Genomic DNA, 18,055 nt, shown 5'->3' with positions numbered 1-18,055 from the left:
CTGTGTCCCCTGCATTGGCAGGTGGATTCTTAACCACTGTGCCACCAGGGAAGCCCACTAAATGTATTTTGAATGAATTAATGAACAAATGAACTAAACAATATTGATTCCAGAGGTTGTAACTAAGTATTTCATTACTTAAAACTACGTTTAATATCATCCCCCAAAAAAGAAGGTTAAAAAAAAAAAACACTACTCTTCTCAGCCTGTTCCTAAGATCAATACTTTAATCCTTATGTTCATTTATATTCATGTATATGGTACCGTTATACACTGGCACAATGTAAGATTAGCTTTCAGTACTTATTTTTCATTCACATTCAGTATTGTTAGTGTAGATTAGCACCAAAAGACAATTCCTAAAGAAATATGTCTCATGAAATGATTTATCAATATATTAATGTTGCTATTAAAATTAATTTTCTCATCCAATCTATCTCTACTTTCAAATCAGGACTTTTTCATGATAAAAGACAGGTCTAACCACTTTTTAATTCTAATTTTCCTTTGGTATAATAAATAAGCCATAGAGCAACAGTTTCTGCCAGTTTTAATAGATTAATGTAACCACTTATGTTTCTTCCCAATTTACGTTCTTACAGGTAAAATTCCATTACAATGAATTCTCTTGGATAGCCAAATTGATTGTTATAGCAAACCCACTGTTACAGTGAAATTATTTTATATATATTACATAGCTTCAGGATCAATTTATTACAAAGATGCTAGGATTCAAGAAGTGAAAACCAGCATCTGAAACCTGAGTAAAAAGTGACACATATACAGTTCTTTCCATCAATAAGATCAGAGATCACTGTGTAGTACAGTACTGTTTATTTTGAAATTTTGTGTGTAAAATTATAGAACAATCAAGAAATAATTTCTCTTTCTCCTTCATATAATAAAGGCTCCAACAAAGTATTTTATACCAGTTTATTCTTCATAAATAAATCACTATTATAATTGACTATTGAGAAATTAAAATGTTTGAACTTTAAAAAAATACAGAGCCCTTCTTGATTAACAGAATTTGTTTTAATGGGATTTTATCTATAGTATCTTATACCTTAGACAAGGAACCACTAAAACAAAGTCAATGACAAAATATTCATATAACTATATCACAGATTTCAGGAAACAAACATTAAGAAATAATTTAAAACTACCCAGTAATAGCTTCACATAAAACCCAATTGTAATTAGACTTCAAAGAGACCAGAATATTAGTTTATGTTGAGCTAAAATTAGGAAAATCTTCCACTGTTGACATTTTCATGTTCTTAGTTTGTCAATCAAATAATCAGCCTGTAATGGAAAAATAACATATTTTTTTATTCTAGTTATCATAGCCTACATGAAATAATTCTACTGGCGCCCCTATTATAATAAGCCACAGCAGAAGAACTGGATACTACATATTCTGTTCCTAAAAATATCTTACAAAAAACTCTCAACATAACAGTTTTCAAACTACAGTAAAGGTGTTTATTCTATACTATATATAAATAGGCAGATTTTTATCCACATTGCCTTTTTGTTAGATAGTTTCAATAAGGAAAATAAATATAATACTAAAGACATGGAAGAACCTGAAATGCATTTAACTAAGTGAAAGAAGCCAATCTGAAAAGGCTACATACAATATGATTCTAACTACATGATATTCTGGAAAAGGCAAAACTGGAGACATTAAAAAGATCAGTGGTTACCAGGGATTAAGGGGGAGGGAGAAATGAATAGTCAAAGCACAGAGGATTTTCAGGGCAGTTAAACTATTCTGCATGATTCTACAATTGTGGATATATGTCATTATACATTCATCCAAACCCACAGAATGTACAACACCAAGAATGAACCCTAATGTAAACTATGGACTTTGAGTGATAATAACATGTCAATGTAGTTTCATGGATTATAACGAATGTATCACTGTGGTGTAGGATGTTGACAGTGGGGAAGACTGCGAGTATGTGGGGACAGAGGGTATACGGGAACTCTGTGTACTTTCCATTCAATTTTGCTGTGAACCTAAAACTGCTCTAAAAAAATAAGGAAAACAAAAAGAATAAAAAGTAAACTAAAGCCTTCTAGTTACATCATTTCAGATACTTTTCTCAATCATCATATATCTGAAAAATTATGTAAGATTTCAGAATAAACGTTAATATCTTTATCTTGATTTTTTCAGTCTCATAATATATACTTAAATACCTAGATTTAAGAAGAGTTCAGATTCCCAGGACGAACAATTAATAGATCTCATAACTTTGTTCATTCATTTTTTTCCCAACTAAAAAATCATGTAAGGAAATACAGTTTAAAAAGTATAAAAATGTATTTCTAATTATTTTTTACTATAAAAGCATAGATAGTGTAGAAACTTAGAAATACAAATAAGAAAAAAATATCTGTTTTTTATCATACTGATTTTTTTAAGAGACCACACCAGCTTCCTACAAAATGTCCCACTTTTTAATTTCAAATATATACACCACATACCTTAAATATATGGACAACAAGTTGAGGAGAGAGATAATAAGTTTGAAATATGAAGTTTCTAGAAATCAACTGCTTTTTCATCTCTTTTGTACTATGACTATAATAATAATAATCTGCATTAACTAATGGTAATTACTTAATTTGCAATTTGATGGTTTTTCAGATACAGCAACTATAGGTCACCTTATCATCATGGACACATAAAATAAGAAACATAAATTACTAGTCAAGTGGCCCTGGAAGGACAGAGTCATTTAATAACTAAAGCTTGACTGTCAGGTTACAAGCCAATAATCAGTTGAATTCTATTCTACTTTTGCCCTAGTAAAGCAAAATTCTGCAATTTTTTTAGGCTCAAAGCTTCAGCTTCAGATCTAGTAGCTGACGCTACTACTTGCATCAATTTCTGCAATGAGGCTGATGATGACAGAGGCAGCAGATAACATTTACTGAGCCCTCACTGTTTGCAATGTACGGTTTTAAGGGCTTCACATGTTAATTATTTCATCAATCCTCTTATCAACCCTAGATGTAGGCACTATTACCTATACGTCAGTAGTAGATAAAAAAACTTGGGCCTTAAAAAGTTTAAGTAACTTGCACATGGTCACTCAAGTAACTAACAGAGCCACAATTCAGAATTCTGAACTATTAATGCCATGAACTTCTATATCATATCCTCTGCTTACAATTGAGAGACTTTGCCATAGTATCTCTTCCTACAGATTTGATGACCTGGAAAAGTGCCCCAAATTAAAAATATTATTTCAGATATGTGCAAATAGAATGTTAAAACAGATGATCAAGTCTATAAGTGCCCACTGTTGCCAAGAAAAGAAAAACTACAACAAAAAGGACAAATATTTTAAGTATTTTTGTATGCTGCTAGCATAACAATAACACTTACTGTGATAAACCAATAGGAATTCACTCTATAAACCAATTTTGATAAGAAGCTAAGCTGATCGGCTGGTGCCAGAACATGAAGGTGCAAATGGGAAATGGAACAGAATGGTGGCACATGGAAACCCATTCTGAAACAGCAAGGTAAGAGATAATTGACAAATTAGTTCTACAACAGTTTAAAACTATATTTTCAGGTTAAAACACATAAATATTAAATATATCCAAAACAGGTTACCTAAGGTAGACAGATTACCACTCAAACATCTCTTTCACTGTTTTTCTTTATGAACTTGAGAGTATTCACACAGTTCATCTTCATGTTGAAGTTCACAATAAGATAAACTCTTCATTGAGAAAGGCTTTCACAGAATATTATACCTCTGTATAACCCTTATGAATTCTGAGCTGGCATTATGTCTTATTACTTCAGTTCTTATCATATTAAGCTTTAATTCTCCTAAAAGATATCTCTGCAGTGAATCTTAAAATTACTGAACGCTGAAGTAGGATTCCTTTTTCCAAGACATAGCCAGTAGATGGCGCACTTTCTCCTTTAATAAAGTGGTCATTTCCTTACCCTCACTAAAAAAACTTTATCATCACTTAAGTTTCTTGAATACTAAAAATAAGTTAGATGATAACTATTCATAACTATTTGCTTTATAAAATATTTACAAGAGAATTCCTTTGGTAAAAAAAATTTTTAATATGATTTAACCTCTTAAAAATCCATTTACACACAGTTTTGGAAGTCTACTTTGTAAGTGGAGCAAGGCACACCTGTAACAATAATTCAAGCCTAGAAATATTTGCCTGTTCAAACTAGAAGTAAGTCTCAATTTTTAAAAAAGACTAAAAATGACTGGGAACGTGGGAAGAAGGCAAGGAGAGGTGCTATAATGCAGCAGTACAGGACAGACTGTGGAATCAGATCCGTAACATATTGAAAAGCCTCTACCACCACCCAGAAAAGGAGACTAGGTTTTCCCTCTATGAAACAGGAGTCATATAATGGAATCAAGTAATCTAAAAGCTAGAAGTAACTCAAGGGTTCACTCAACCTTTTCATTTTAAAGATTTTAAAGATGGGGAAACCAAGATCTAGAAAGTTGAAGAGACTTCTCAAGATCACAGAGTTAGGCAGTGGTAGAGCTAGAATTGAAACTCAGGGCTCTTGACAACCAGTCCAGTGTTCATTCTTCTAATGAGCACTTCTATGACTGGGAAGGGAACGTGTTGATTTTGACCGAAGGGTCTCAAATACCATCTGTTCCTTGTCATTATCACCCTTGGATATAGTTCATAATAGTTTTCACAGGATTTTCACACATTCAATCTCATTTTAGCCTACAAGTAGGCACTGCAGGTATTATCTTGGAGAGTTTAAATGACTTGTCTAAAGTAACACAGCCAGTACAACTACAGTAGAAGCAAGTAACACTGATAGCATTAGAATTCAGGCCTCTGAATTCCAGTTCAGAGGTGTCAAAGTAATCACTATACCTGCCTTGGTACTACTTTGATCATACAAGGCAAAATCGAAATCTTTTAAAAAGAAAAAATAAATAGATTAATTAAAACAGTTACCAAATTGAATATTGTATGCTTTTACTCAAACTTTGGTTAATGTCAGAGTGCAGTTCAACAAATTCAAGTTACTTTCATGCTAGAAGGGTAATAATGTATTTTTAAATCATATAAAATAAATTTTTTCTAAGGAAATTCAATTTACTCACAATTTTATAGGAATGCACATATTGAACAAAGAGGACTAAGCAACTAATTTTACCTACCCACTGCTTCAATATACTTGTCTGTCCAAAACTAAATGTGGTGATTATTAGACGATGTTGAGATGTGAAAAAAAGTTTTGTTTATTAAATTTACCAATGAACAATATGTTCACTTTCAGGAAAACTGCATTTAAACCATGAATTCTGCCATCTCTACTTTCGTCTTCCTGAGGAAATAACATTTCAGAAAAACCAACTGCATATATTGGTTTCCATCTGGAAGTATACATACCTCGTATTTTTGAAGTCAGTGAAATTATTCCTTTCAAGAATGGTTTTTCCAACAGTTACCATGTTCTCAACTACAAAACAGTAAAGAAACTACATTACACTATAGGAGACATTAAGTTCACTACCTAGTTATTAACCCGAACTTTTAGGGTCCTAGTAAAAAGTCGTATCAAATGGATACACATTTAAAGACTCATCCAGTAGCTCTAAGTTACGAAGAAATTTGCTTATCAACAACTGAAATGAAGGTTCAACCCATCACAAACTGTCACACATAAGCTGACTTTGAACAGCTGTTGAGGGATATTATCAAGTGACTGTTCAGGACATCTGATCCTACTGAGGTCTAATTCTAATCATAAGGAAACCAAGTAATTAAACAAAAACTGTTTGAGTTAAGAGAACAAGAAAACTTTGAATTTGTCTTTGAACTCAAATTAGGAATATGACATCCCTTTATGTTGGCCCAGCCATGACTAGCTAAATGTTTGTTTTGGCTTCCAAACTCTTATTTGCCTTAGCATCTTTATTGTCTCAATGTTTCATGGCCTTCAGGTGGGAATATGCTTCCCCATTAAAAAAATTTTGGTAACCCAGGATCTTCAAAGCACAATGCCAAACTTTAGATCTCTTTTGTTTCTGAATGGTGTAATCAAGCATTTGAAAAGAGAAGAAGTGAGAGAATCTGCAGAGGGCAGTTGTTATAATGAGGCTTATAAAATCATTGCTAACAGTTTACCTCTCTAAGTCAGGCTTGAGTGGGAAGGCTTCCATGACAAGGCCAGTACCACAAGGTCAAAAAAAAAGCTCATGTTACTTCGAGCCAGACTGTATCTTGTTTTCTTTTAAAAATACTCCCAAGGTCTTCCCTGGTGGTGCAGTGGTTGAGAGTCCGCCTGCCGATGCAGGGGACACGGGTTCGTGCCCCGGTCTGGGAAGATCCCACATGCTGCGGAGTGGCTGGGCCCGTGAGCCATGGCCACTGAGCCTGCGCGTCCGGAGCCTGTGCTCCGCAATGGGAGAGGCCACAACAGTGAGAAGCCCGCATACCGCAAAAAAAAAAAAAAAAAAAGACACCGGAAGTATTTCCAGACATAAAAAGGAACATTTTACAATGATAAAAATGGATCATTGAGAAGACATGACAATCATAATTACATATTCACTCAAAATCAGATCCAAAATACATGAAGCAAAACGTATTGTCTCTTTCCTATTTCATTGATATCTACTCTACTATTTCCTTCTTTATACTTTATTTTGATCTGATTTGCTTGCCTCTTTCTGGCATCCTAAACTGGAAACTTAGGTCATTGGTTTTGTACCTCCTTTTCTAATATAAGCACTTAAAGCTATAAATTTCCCTCTAGGCACTTCTTCAGCTACATTCTACAAATTTTGTTTTGTTGTATTTTTATTACCAATCAGTTCAAAATATTGTCTTTTTTACCTATTTATTTAGAAGTTACTTAAAAGTGTTTTAACTTAAAAATATTTAGTGCTATTCTAGATTTTATTATTTATTTTAATTCCATTGTCATCAGACAATGTATTTTATAAGATTTTGATCATCTGAAATGTATTGAGACTTATTTTATTGTCCAGAATATGGACTATCTTGGTGAACACGTGCTCATAACAAAATGTATATTCTATAGTTAGGTGAAGTTCTATTAATGTCAATTATAGTCACAGTGCTTGATAGTATTATTAAGCTCTTCCATATGCTTATTATTTTTCCAACTTTATAGACTGTATAAAAATATTAATTTCAAGGACTTTTAAAGTTTTATTATGGAAATATTCAAATATACACAAAATCAGTAAAAACAGTACATATAATGAAATCCCAAACACCCACCATGCTGCTTCAAAATTAGTAACATTTGATTTGCAACTGTTATAAAAACTTTTAACACGAAAAGAAATACTAGAAAAAGAAAAGCAAGCATAAACACATTTCTCCCTCCTTAAGAAAAACAGTATAAAAGGAAATACTTAAGGCTGGTGGCTGTTGCCTAGTACTAAATACTGCACGTATATTGGCCTCCGTCTGTTGGAAGGAGCATGAAACATACTGATAGAACTGAAGATGACTAAGGAATTTCACAATATCTCGAAAAAACAGTTTAAAAACTGGTAATTCAGTAGTCTAAACACTAATAAACCACATATCGAGGTTTTCATCAAAGAGATTTCTTAGTCACCTTCAAAAATCTGGCCCAACTTATCTATCTTGCCAGCTACCTTAAAGTATTGACCAAACATCCCAGACCCTGATGACAATGGCTATTGAAGCAGGTTTGAAGTAAACTTAGCAATGTCTTAGTAAACCGTAGCTGACAAGTCACAGAAATCATGTATAGGAAAATACAGGATAATCCTGTAAGAGACAAGAATTCAGAATCTCTTTTTCAGAGGCTAAAAGTTCATCACTAAAATCTCATAATTAAACTTTGGTCCTACTCCATCTATACAGGAAATTACAAGGCAGGAAACTACAAGGCGGGTACAATACGGTCTCACTCTCAGGTAATATGTACTCATATGCCACACTATAACTTATTTGTTTATAACTTTTTTAAAATTCATTTTTATTGGAGTATAGTTGCTTTACAATGTTATGTTAGTTTCTGCTGTACAGCAAAGTGAATCAGCTATATGTATACATATATTCCCTCTTTTTTGGATTTTCTTCCCATTTAGGTTACCACAGAGCACTGAGTAGAGTTCCCTGTGCTATACAGCAGGTTCTCATTAGTTATCAATTTTATACATAGTAGTGTATATATGTCAATCCTAATCTCCCAACTCATTCCACCTCCCCATTGCCCCCTTGGTATCCATACGTTTGTTCTCTATGTGTGCATCTCTATTTTTGTTTTGCAAATAAGTTCATCTGTATCATTTTTCTAGATTCCACATATAAGTGATATTATACGCTATTTGTTTTTCTCTTTCTGACTTACTTCACTCTGTATGACAGTCTCTAGGTCCATCCAAGTCTCTGCAAATGGCACAATTCTGTTCCTTTTTATGGCTGAGTAATAGTCCATTGTATATATGTACCACATCTTCTTTATCCATTCTATTTGTTTATAAGTCTTCATATTATCTTTCACTTTCAGAATCAAGAAAGCCATCATTTAAAAAGCATAAAGAGGCATTATCTTTTAGAGATTTAAAAAATTAAATAACATGGCGTCTGAGATTTGCTTAAAATCCACTGTGGGAGAAGGTTAATATATGTAAAGAAATTGGCCATGAGTTAATAAATGTTGAAGTTGGGTGATAAATACATGGAGATTATACTATTTTCTTTATTTTTGTACATATTTGAAATTTTTCATAATGCAAGTTTCAAAAAGCCATAATGCTCCTTTAACACAATACCTGGCTAAACTGTTTCTTTTCAATTGTCACTGCCCTCACTGATGCCAGTTCACGATGATATAACCATGAAGAATACTGCCATCAACTTACCCAGTTCTATCTGATCTTTCTTTAGATATCTGCAGTTTCCAATATGCATCTTTGGCACCACAAGATAATGATGAGGCGCTGCTGGCTTGATATCTTTGAAGCAAACTAGGTCTTCATTCTAAAGGAAAATATCATTTGTTAGTGAATTTTTAAAAAGAATTTCCTAATGCTGTTCTGGCATGTCTCAAACTTCATACATAAATCTCAGTCTGATAGGGAAATGGTGCTTATGTTACAACTAATCTCCATTGGGCAGTTTTGTGATTATGCATTATGTCCATAAAGACAAGCTTTAGCTTCCTTCATGAGATGCTCATTTATTCCAGAGAAGAAAAAGACTTATATAAAATCAATTTCCGGAAAACAATTATGAATGAAGTTCATTAAAACTTCATTACCATAATCCCAGAGTTTTTTTAAATTTCATTATATATTTCTCCATCTCTACCCTAAGGTTTTTCTACTCCTAATATGTACTTTTAAAGGTTCTACCACAGAATCATAGCAAGATTGATAAATTCTTTTTTACATTTACTTTTTTTCCAAAGTGCCATTTTCTTCATTTATAACATCATCTAGCATCTATATATCCAGGGGTTACATTTTTAAACATTTTTACAATAATTATAAATACTTTTTCTTTATGTTTACTTGCCACTTTATAGCATTAAAAAGACTCTGAAATGCTGAAACAAACTCTAGTATACTGTACTAAGTTATGTGTCCAGTCCATTACATGTATGGTATCAGTTTTCTGGTTTCTATACTCCACACATTAATGTAAGGAAAAAAGAAAAGGAAACAAAAGAGGGAGTCTTTCAACCTATTAACATTTGAGTTTCAAGTTTTTTCAAAAGAAAAATCTATATTCCCTAAATAACCTTATTCAATATCTTATATTAAAAAATTAGTCAAAATTAAATAAAATCAGTATCAATAAGCATAGTTTCCCAGAATGCACTGTTGCTCATTAGTTCTCCATTCCAAGAACTAAAATTCAGTTGGAACAAGGGCCTCATATCCATGCCAATAATCTTGATTTCAGTGAGAATAACGATGAAAGGCAATTGTACATACTGTAACACGAACTTCCTTATCAGTATCCATACTGCTCATCTAAGCTTCAGGTGACTGACAAATTGACCTGCAGTGAGGCCACAATCCAGTGAATGGGACTTTTTGTCTCCTTTAGCCCCCAGCAGAGTCATGACTGAAATGGAGGGCAGCAAAAATACAGTATTATGTGTCCCTCTCCTATCTCAAGGCTTCTATAAAATGTCCACAATATCACTCTATTAAAATATTGCTTAAATATTGATTTTGTTGCTGTCCTCATTTACATACTTTCAACCAAGAGCTGCCAAAGTGTGGAGGCACAGCCACACAAAAATCTCGATTATTTTTCCAGATATTGAGTGTAACCTGCCTATAAGATGAGACTAGAGAGGGGGAGAAATTGTAACTTTTAAGACCTTGAAGTAAACAGTGATCAACTGAATGTAGCATGAGCTATGAGGAAAGTACACAAACAAGAAATGAATTGAGGTGCCTGCCTACAGAAACGGATTTATGCTGTGTTTAAAGAATATGAGAATCCTATTGCCCCCAAACTTTGAGGAAAAATCTATAGCAGCTGTTGCTTTGCGTTAATGTATCAGGAAAATGAAAGGAAAAGAATCTGTTACTCTCTTCGGCTGATGCAAGACAAAGGTTTGAGGATAAGATAGAAAATTTAGTAGAAACAGAAAATCATGAGAGGTGACTAGGGATAATGTATGCAGCATACTCCCCCCAGCGCCAAGAGGAAATCTTCTGATATACTGGGGAAAGTGATGGGTTTCCTGCAATTCAGGGACAGAGACTCAGACCAGGTGGGGTGCATGTGTGTGTGTGTGTGTGTGTGTGTGTGTGTGTAAATTTATGTAAATATGTATACATGTGTATATATATGTATATGTGTGTTATATATACACACACACGTGTGTGTATAGTCCCAGAAGGTTGGTTGACTTGGGGAACCCCAAGAGCTAACCCTAACCCTAAAATAACAAGCATGACAATTATTTCCATTTTTATTATGGTTTTCCCGTCTAGTAGTAACTTTAAATATACATATCCATGGAATGTTTTAGAAAGGGATAAGATCAAAAGGGATAAGACAGCAATGTTTTTGAATGTTTAAAGTTTTCCATTATTTACTTAATGCTTCCAGCTGAGAAACAACTAGTATCGGGGGTCAAATCTAGTACAACAAAATTGTACTTCCCAGACTGATTCATAACAAAACAATTTTATATGCCTTTATTTCCCCCTCAATTATGGCATTAACTTTTAAAAATCCAGAGGTAATTCTTTCTGGTACAGAATACATCCCGATTAGAATTATTTTGAGATAATATAGCTGAATTCTACCTCAAAGCAGGAGTAACACTTCTTTAGATTCATGGAACTACAAAATGCTAGTCTAAAGGATAACAGGAGAAAAACATTAAAGAAGCTCTTAAAAATCTGCTGACATACATGACTCAGCCATAAGAATGAACCAAATGCCCAGTTCTGTCTTCATCTCCCAAAACCCTATTTTGAAAGGTTCTGTTTACTAAACGTCATGTGTGAATATTTTATTTTCCCAATTCTCGTTAATTAAAGAAACCTACCAATTGACATAACTGTCATCATCACCAGCAGATAAAATTCCTGTCAAAAGCAAAGCGATGACGTTTTATTTAGCCTATGCAATCAATGATTGAATTAGATTTCCATTAAGCTTTCTAAAATACTGAAACTGGCTCTCTGATGTCTCTCATTGCTACTACTGATCTAGCCAGTATTTAGACTCTTCATTTAAAAGAAAGACTGGGGCTTCCCTGGTGGTGCAGTGGTTGAGAATCTGCCTGCTAATGCAGGGGACACGGGTTCGAGCCCTGGTCTGGGAGGATCCCACGTGCCACAGAGCAACTAGGCCCGTGAGCCACAACTACTGAGCCTGCGCATCTGGAGCCTGTGCTCCGCAACAAGAGAGGCCACGATAGTGAGAGGCCCGCGCACCGCAATGAAGAGTGGTCCCCGCTTGCCACAACTAGAGAAACCCCTCGCACAGCAACGAAGACCCAACACAGCAAAAATAAATTAATTAATTAATAAACTCCTACCCCCAACATCTTCTTAAAAAAAAAAAAAAAAGCCACTACAAACCCGTACAGGAAAGCTATCCAAAGATCACTCATTTAAAAAAATAAATAAAAGAAAGACTGTCCTCCCATTCCACAGACAAAGAGGCAAAAAATATGAAATAATATTTGTACAAGGCTATTCTTTGCAGCATGATTTATGATAGCAAAAGACTGAAAATAACCCAACTGTCCATAAAATTCAACTAAGACTGGCTGAATAAATTACAGCAAATCCATACAGTGGAGTATTGTGTAGTTATAAAAAGGAATGAGGAAGATCTTTATACACTTATGAAATCATTTCTGGAATAAATTCCTAAGGTAAGAAAGAAAAAGCATGGAACAAGGTTAAGCTATCTTTTGTGTAAGAAGGCAGAGTATAAATATAAACACACGCATACATATCTACTCACAAAGGAAAGATAAACCAAAAATATTTTTTAAAGGTTTGTTACGGGGAAAGAGGAACAGGGTAGAGATAACAAGAGAATGGATACTAGACTTCAAATGTACTTTGCTTTACAATTTTGATTTTAAAAGCATGTGAATATTTACCATACATTTTTGGACTCAAAAAAAAAAAAGTAGTCCTTAACAATGGAAAACAAACAGAAATGAGTGAACCTAACTATTTGTCATGTTGGTAGCATAATTACACAAAGAAAAGATAATTTCAAGTGACTTTAAAATACAGAATTTTGACTACCTATACCTAGTGATACCCACTAAAAGAGAATTTTTCATGTCAATTCAGATCATAGGCAAGCTTCTCAAGTGTAGGACATGCCGTGTTCATCTTTGACCTCCAAGTGAGTAACACATATCAATAGTAAGCCTGTAAAATCTGTTCAGTAAATGACAGTTGCTTAAACAGAAAGATAAAACTACCGATACTCCCTTATCTACCCCTTAAAAAAATGGTGTGTCATTAGGGTTTTCATATACTTTTCCTCAGAAATGGATGACCTTCAGGCTTCCCTGGTGGCGCAGTGGTTAAGAATCCGCCTGCCAATGCATGGGACACGGGTTCGAGCCCTGGCCCGGGAAGATCCCACATGCTGTGGAACAACTAAGCCCGTGTGCCCCAACTACTGAGCCTGCACTCTAGGGCCCGCGAGCCACAACTACTGAAGCCCGTGCGCCTAGTGCCCGTGCTCCACAACAAGAGAAGCCACGGCAATGAGAAGCCCGCGCACCACAACGAAGAGTAGCCCCTGCTTGCCGCAACTACAGAAAAGCCCACGCGCAGCAACAAAGACCCAACTCAGCCAAAAATAAATAAATAAATTTATTTTAAAAAAAGAAATGGATGACCTTCTTAAAGTTGGAATTATGGCCATTGTTTGATTATAACAGCGTTTCTTAAACTTTTCTCATTATCACCCTCCTAAGGAACATTTTTAGACTTTTTCCTAATTGCCCTCCCATGATATGTTAATATCACAAATATATTGTGTATCTCTCATGTCCTATATGGCATAGCTGTACTTTATATATAAAGAGTAAACCATATACTTTCCTCCTTCACCTCCTTCAGGGCTTCATTCAAATGCCACCTTCTTAGTGCAGCTTTTCCTGACTAAAAATTTAAAATTTGCATCCCGTTTCTCTTTTTTCATTCCCATCTAATGAACTATGTATCAATATTTTGAACTATGTAACAATATCCATTCTCTATATAATATTTTACTTATTATGTTGCTTACTATTTCCTGTGAGTAAGCTCCATGAGGACAGGGATTGTTGCACATTTTATTTACTGCTATATCCTAATGCCTCCAACAGTGCCTGACACACAGAAGGCACTCATTCAAATACTGAGTAATGGATGAGTGACTGAGTTTCCTCTTTCTCAACGACAAAGCTTTACCACCGTGGGCCATTTTAAACCTCTCTCCATTGGCACCTTCCCATCAGGATTTAAACGCACCAAAGTCTTCACTGTTTTAAAAAGCTTTCTCTTAACTCCATCTCCTCCTGTAGTTACCTTACCTTTTCCCTTCTCCCCAAGACTGCCAAACTTCCTTCAAAAGTCGTCTGTATTTGCTGTCTTCAATTTTTTATCCTTCAGGTTCTTACCAACTACAATCTGCCTTCTGCCTCACCACTGCACTGCAGTTGCTCTCCTCAAGGTCAATGACCATCACTCTGGGGACAAAACCAGCTCTGATCTAAGGTGCCCTCTCTGCAGGCATATTGGAGAGTCACCTAACCCAGATTCGAGGATTAGGGAAGGCTGATGTTGCTGCCAATTCCTATCTTCCTAACATACTCCCTTCTCTTAGCTTTCCTAGTTTTCCCTCTGTTTCTCTCTCCTCTTTTCAGGTCCTCTTCCTCTGCCTCTCTCTTGTAGGGGCCCCTTCACTTCTTACTCTACATATACTTCCTAGGTGATCTCATTAATTTCCCTCTTTTCAATTTCCATCTGTAAGCTGACAGTTTCTATAATCTGAGCTAGAGATGCACATCTCTGCAGTGTCAGACTCCTAAATATCCTTAAATTGATTGGCTTTTCTTCACTCCCACTATTACATCTTATTTCAGGCCATCATCAGGCTGGATTACTTCAACAGCCTCATAACTGATCTCCATGCCTCCAGGCTGGTCCTCTCTAAATCATTCTCCACAATGGTGTCAGATAATCTTTCAAAGATCAAACCCTTTCATGTAACTTCTCAACCCCTTTCTTCCAACCCAGCATTAGCAGTAGCATTAAACACGGTAGAGCTTCCCTTCACTCTTCAAATAAAGCCAAAACTCCTTCACATGAATTACAGTAGCCTTAATAACTTGGCCCCTTGTCTACCTCTCCAGCTTCATCTTTCACCACTCATCCCCTCAAACTCCATGCTCCAGTTAGACTGAATTTCTGTTCTCCTGTGGCAGAAACCAAACCTCTGAAGGTGCTCTTTACCAGGGGCATCTTCTCTCCTCCTCACCTGACCAATGCCTACTTACTTTTTCGCGTCTCACTTCCTCTGGAAAGCCTTCCCTATCCCTTCAAATCTGGGCCAGGTGCTCCTCCCACGAGCCCTGCAAAATACTGCAGGTGGTAAAACCATCTCGTCATCCAACAGGGCACTGTTGTCAGCTGCCTCTTCTGTCCCTTTAGATTATAAAATCCAGACAGGGACTGTCCTTTACCTTGCTCACCAATGAATCTCCAACAGTGCTTAGAAGGAAGTCAATTTACTTTCAACAAATGAATGAATGATTACTACAAAAACAACAAAAAACCACAAAGAAGCCCAGAATCTTTGGAGCGGATTCTTTCAAAAGATGTTTCTTGGGCTTCCCTGGTGGCGCAGGGGTTGGGGGTCTGCCTGCCGATGCAGGGGACACGGGCTCGTGCCCCGGTCCGGGAGGATCCCGCGTGCCGCGGAACGGCTGGGCCCGTAGGCCATGGCCGCGGGGCCTGCGCGTCCGGAGCCTGTGCTCCGAAACGGGAGAGGCCACAACAGTGAGAGGCCCGCGTACCAAAAAAAAAAAAAAAAAAAGTATGTTTCTTTAAAGGCAAGTCGAGCTGGTGGAAGAAAGTGCCTACCAGATCATCTGTTTTAAAATATCTGGACAAAGTCTTAATGCTCTGAAAATGTCCACATATCCTAACTGATAACACTTCTAAGGAACTGGACCCTTTAGTGGAAATCAGAATCTATCAAGTAATAGTTTGACCTCGGACCCACTCCTGCCAGCCTATTTTCAGTCAATCTAACAAACAGGTTTCCACAATTACCATTATCTATTTTCTATTGGTTTCTCTTCAGTACCAGTATTAAGAGTGCGGAATGTAAAAGCAGTGTCTAGAAAGGCGGGGGGAGGGGGGTCCCTTTAATAAAATCAGAGGCCATACATGCTATTGTCCACAAAGTACCTCGGCAGCTGCAGAGAGACTTTACCACTACATTTTCTCCCCTTAGAATAGCAAAGAGGTGGCTGGTGACACTCCCTGCGCCTAGAGAAGTAAGTCTGTTATTAACACTAGGACACCCAGCCTCCCCCAGCCCCATTTATCAGGACCCTCCCCACCCGATCCACATCGGCGAGGTCCCCTCGCGGAGCCCCGAGGAGCGATCGGGTCCCCGGTCGCGCGTCACCGCCAACCTCACAGTACAGGAGTTCAGTGCTGGGATCCTGCTGCGCCGCGATCCGGCAGAACACGCACTTGATACTGTAGTTCTCGAGCTCCGGCGACTCTGCGGCGACGGCGGTGGTGTCCGAAGGGGATCCCAGAGGTTCTGCAGCCGCCGCTGCCTCAGAGTCGGCACATGACTTCTTGAAATCACATTCCTGCTCCTCCGCCATCGCCTCCGCTCCCGCACCGCCGAGAGCCTCAGGATTCTCAACAGGGCCTACGCAGAGTTAGCCTCCCGCACCTCCTAGATTGTACCTCGAGGCGTCGCCCCTCGCCTGGCGCTGGGGCGGACAGGGAGTTGGGCACGCTCGCTGATCCCGGGCCACGCCAGACCCAAGGCGACTGACTAGCTGCGGAGCCTCAAAGCCAGAGGCTCGCTTGCACGCCGGCTGCCACTAGGGGACGTGCGAGGACGCTACACGGAAGAGCGGTCGGCCGCGGCAGTTGCCCCTCCCTCTGCGTCTCGTTGGTAACTACGCAGGACTTCCGCCAAAACGCAGGCTCGCGCCCCACGTCGCGGTGACGTCACGGGAGCGCCGTGTCCTCGGGGCGGAATGGAACCTGTTGAGTGTACTGAATGTCTTTTCCCTGAATCCTGTAATGTAAGGTGCCCCAAGAGTGTATGACGATGTCTTAAAAAAAAGTTTTTAAATTTTAATATTTTAAGCTTACGAATTCGTAGGTTTTAAGAGAATGAACAAAATTTCTAGAACTTTGTTTTCCACAAGATCATAGTTGATCCTTTGTGTACGCATTTTCAGCCATGATAATTTTAGGTGCTAAGCTCAAAATGTGAAATTGAATTTCCCATCTGTCTTTAATTGTTGTTGTTGTTAACAGCACCAGCTAGATCACAACAGCGCGCTTTATCTCATTCTTCATACACAGGTAATGCGGAATCCTGTAGTTTATAGTCTGAAATATTCCGGACCTTTACTGCCAGTGGCTCATTATGCCTCACCTGGATCACTGCGATATCCTTCTAACTAGTTTTCCTCCTTGAGTTTTCTGCCACTCAGGTAAAAACCGTGTGTTACCAACTCAGGTGCTTGGACTCTTAGGAGTCTCAGACTAAACTTTTAAAAGGCCTCTCAGGGCCAAGAAAGCCATGCCAAGGGATTATCACAGATTTTGCCTAACAGATTTGGATGAATTCCTCCCTTTTTGAGGTTCCCCCCAAAATACCTTGAAACTCTTGCATTTGTTTGGAGGTGGCCTTCCTTATTTATTGGATAAAGTTTCTGGGAATCTCTGAGTTTCCAATTACTGGAGGGTTCAGGTAGAAAATATAAATGTTTCAATTCTACTTAGGGGTGTAATTTACCAAACTGCTATAAATCATAATTAGCTTGAGGGGAAGGGTTTCCTTGTATCTGGAGAACACAGAATAAAAGCCAGTAATATCTCAGGTGAGACCGAAAAATTATAACCATATCCATCAGTTTACTCAATCTCATGTAATTAATAGTTTTATAGAGCCATCTGGTTTACCCAGTTCAGCGGTATGATTTGAAAGTTATCAGAAACTTGTACTTGTCAAAAAGCCCTTTCTATGAATCTTCCTGAAATGAAGCGTTTTTGTTTTTTTAAACTTATTTTATTGAAGTAGAGTTGATTTACAATGTTGTGTTAATTTCTGCACAGCACAGTGATGCAGTTATGCATGTATGTACATTCTTTTTCATATTCTTTTCCATTATAGTTTGTCACAGGAAATTGAATATAGTTTCCTGTGCTATACAGTAGGACCTTGTTTATCCATTCTCTTTATAATAGTTTGCATCTGCTAATCCAGAACTCCCAATCCACCCCTCCCCCACTTGGCAACCGCAAGT

The 18,055-nt window shown here is 37.2% G+C and overlaps 1 protein-coding gene across 1 annotated transcript; it reads right to left on the bottom strand.

The window, feature by feature from the left end:
* Window positions 1-811: 811 nt before the first annotated feature.
* Window positions 812-16,697, bottom strand: HINT3 (histidine triad nucleotide binding protein 3). Its single transcript, XM_029224325.1, has 5 exons — window positions 16,190-16,697; window positions 8,913-9,030; window positions 5,431-5,500; window positions 3,407-3,533; window positions 812-1,305 (listed from the first exon to the last, which is right to left on the bottom strand). The coding sequence occupies exons 1-5, from the start codon at window positions 16,388-16,390 to the stop codon at window positions 1,273-1,275; spliced, it is 549 nt and encodes a 182-aa protein (XP_029080158.1). The 5' UTR covers window positions 16,391-16,697; the 3' UTR covers window positions 812-1,272.
* Between the last annotated feature and the right edge of the window lie 1,358 nt (window positions 16,698-18,055).

Source organism: Monodon monoceros, unplaced genomic scaffold, assembly GCF_005190385.1.
Source record: "Monodon monoceros isolate NGI ecotype Baffin Bay Population unplaced genomic scaffold, NGI_Narwhal_1 Super_Scaffold_15, whole genome shotgun sequence".
Taxonomy (NCBI): Eukaryota; Metazoa; Chordata; class Mammalia; order Artiodactyla; family Monodontidae; genus Monodon; species Monodon monoceros.
This window is presented reverse-complemented; position numbering and strand designations above follow the sequence as displayed.

Coding starts and splice junctions, on each gene's coding strand:
- HINT3 (XM_029224325.1), bottom strand. CDS start 16,390: ATGGCGGAGGAGCAGGAATGTGATTTCAAGAAGTCATGTGCCGACTCT. Junction 5,501..8,912: donor GAAAGATCAGATAGAACTGG/GTAAGTTGATGG, acceptor ACTGTTTTGTAG/TTGAGAACATGGTAACTGTT. Junction 3,534..5,430: donor ACTGACTTCAAAAATACGAG/GTATGTATACTT, acceptor TTGCTGTTTCAG/AATGGGTTTCCATGTGCCAC.